Genomic DNA, 2,041 nt, shown 5'->3' on the forward strand with positions numbered 1-2,041 from the left:
TATACCACCACCATGCCTGGCTCTTTGCAGCACTAGGATGGGGAGGATCAGAAGTTTGAGAACAGCCTGGGTTACATGAGACCCTGTTTTAAAACAACAACTAAAGGCCAGACAGTGGTGGCCAACGCTTTTAATCCTAGCACTGGGGAGGCAGAGGCAGTTGGATCTTTGAGTTCAGAGGTCAGCCTGGTCTACAGAGCAAGTTCCAGGACAGCCAGGGCTACATAGAGAAACCCACAACTAAAGATAAAAATCCCCTGATACTGTATACATAATAATAAATCTTTTTTTATTTTTTGGCTGGCCTTGAACTCACAACGGTCTTTTTTCTTTTTTAAAGCCCTAAACATCAGCAGGTGACATGACTCACCTTGCCACCAAGCCTGATGAGATTCCCACATCCCACACAGTGAGAGATAAGAAACTAGCTCCCATAAATTGTCCTCTGACCTCTACACATGTACACCTGCAGGTCAGAAGAGGGCACCAAATCCCATGTAGATGGTTGTGAACCACCTTGTGGTTGCTGGGAATTGAACTGAGGATCTCTGGAAGAGCCATCTCTCCAGGGACCCCACCCCTTTAATTTTTGAGACAGGGTTTCTCTGTGTAGCAGTTCTGGCACTTGCTCTGGAGACCAGGCTGGCCTCGAACTCAGTAGCTTCGCCTGTCACCACCAGGCACAATATCATAGACTATGGCAATTTTAAAAGAAAAGTAAACTGAAACACATCTTAAAGATAATACATTTTTTATTGTTGTAGAAATATGCTCCTTCCACCTCGATGGTCTTCTTCCTTCTTGCTCTTGAGAATCCCAGACGTTCATTTCAAGAGGTGGAGGCTGGGTCACTCGACTCAGGTCTAGCCCTACACTGCTCATCTGCCAAAGCGTCACAGTACTGCGTGGGCCAGTCCTTGGGATCTTGATTGTGGATTTTGGCTACAAATTTAAGAACTTTCATCTTGCTTGTTTCCAGATGTGCTCGTGGACCCCACTCGAGGTCACAGTCCATGGGATCCGTGTGGGGTATCCGCCGGGGCTCCAGGTAGCGCTGTCTCACGAAATCTTCCGTGATGAGTTTCTTCGGATCTCCGAAAATGGAATGCTTCTTTGTGGGGTACACCCCTAAACGACGTAGAAAATCCCAGACTTCGTTTTCTGGGATGCTGTGGCCATTCATAAAGATGAGCCCTAAAATAATCATCAGGAGGCCGGTAGTGGGCGTTTCCTGGTGACCCCTCACCTCACTATCCTCCTCCACTGGCTCCAGGGCATTAATGAGGATATAGGAATTGCTCTTGGGCTCGAGCTCCACCAGCTTGTAGCCGAAAACGTAGCGGAGCTGCTCGGCAGCCAGCTTGAGCAGGTCTGGAAAGATGTCCTTGTAGTCTCGGATGACGTGCTTCAGGATGCCGCTCCGCTTGATGGGAATCTTCCTCTGGTCCTTAATCAGCAAGAACTGCACCAGCTCGGCCACCTTTAGCTCCAGCTGCTTCTGGGTCCATAGCTGTGGTGCGGAGGTGGCCTGGGCCCGCCGGGAGCTCGTCGGGCACAAGGCACTTGGCGTGCCCTGCGAGTCATCAAGGTGCCCAGGTCTGCTCCGGATCTCCCCAGAGACACCCGGGCAGCTGTCGCTACCGCTCCCTCGCTGGGCACTAGGACGGCCCCTGCTCCTCGGTTTTTGCAACATGCGACCAGGTGGAGAGACCCTCCTGTAACCGACAATACCGGGCGACTTGGGGGTTTTCGTCAGCACGGGGTTCCCACGCGCAAGGGGTGGGGGAGTGAGGAGCGGAGGTGGGGGCGGGGACTACCATACTTCCTAGTTGGGTTTGTGCAGGATCTCTTTTGGCTGGTTTCCAATGCGGAGCACCTTGCATCCCTGCCTTGCTAAGGAACTATCGTCCTGACACATTATCCCACTATTCTAACTTGACCTTGTTGTTTTGAGACAGGGTTTCTTTGTGTAGGCTTGCCTATCCTAGACTCACTTTGTAGGACCAGGCTGGCCTTGAACTCCTCCCGATCCCCCTGCCTC

The 2,041-nt window shown here is 51.5% G+C and overlaps 1 protein-coding gene across 1 annotated transcript; it reads right to left on the reverse strand.

Annotated features, from left to right (window-relative positions):
• Nucleotides 1–794: 794 nt before the first annotated feature.
• LOC127189214 (non-structural maintenance of chromosomes element 3 homolog) lies at nucleotides 795–1,753 on the reverse strand. The gene has a single exon (XM_051145888.1). The coding sequence runs from the start codon at nucleotides 1,691–1,693 to the stop codon at nucleotides 830–832; it is 864 nt and encodes a 287-aa protein (XP_051001845.1). The 5' UTR covers nucleotides 1,694–1,753; the 3' UTR covers nucleotides 795–829.
• Nucleotides 1,754–2,041: the final 288 nt, after the last annotated feature.

The sequence above is a fragment of the Acomys russatus genome, chromosome 5 (genome assembly GCF_903995435.1).
Source record: "Acomys russatus chromosome 5, mAcoRus1.1, whole genome shotgun sequence".
Taxonomy (NCBI): Eukaryota; Metazoa; Chordata; class Mammalia; order Rodentia; family Muridae; genus Acomys; species Acomys russatus.

Coding starts and splice junctions, on each gene's coding strand:
- LOC127189214 (XM_051145888.1), bottom strand. CDS start 1,693: ATGTTGCAAAAACCGAGGAGCAGGGGCCGTCCTAGTGCCCAGCGAGGG.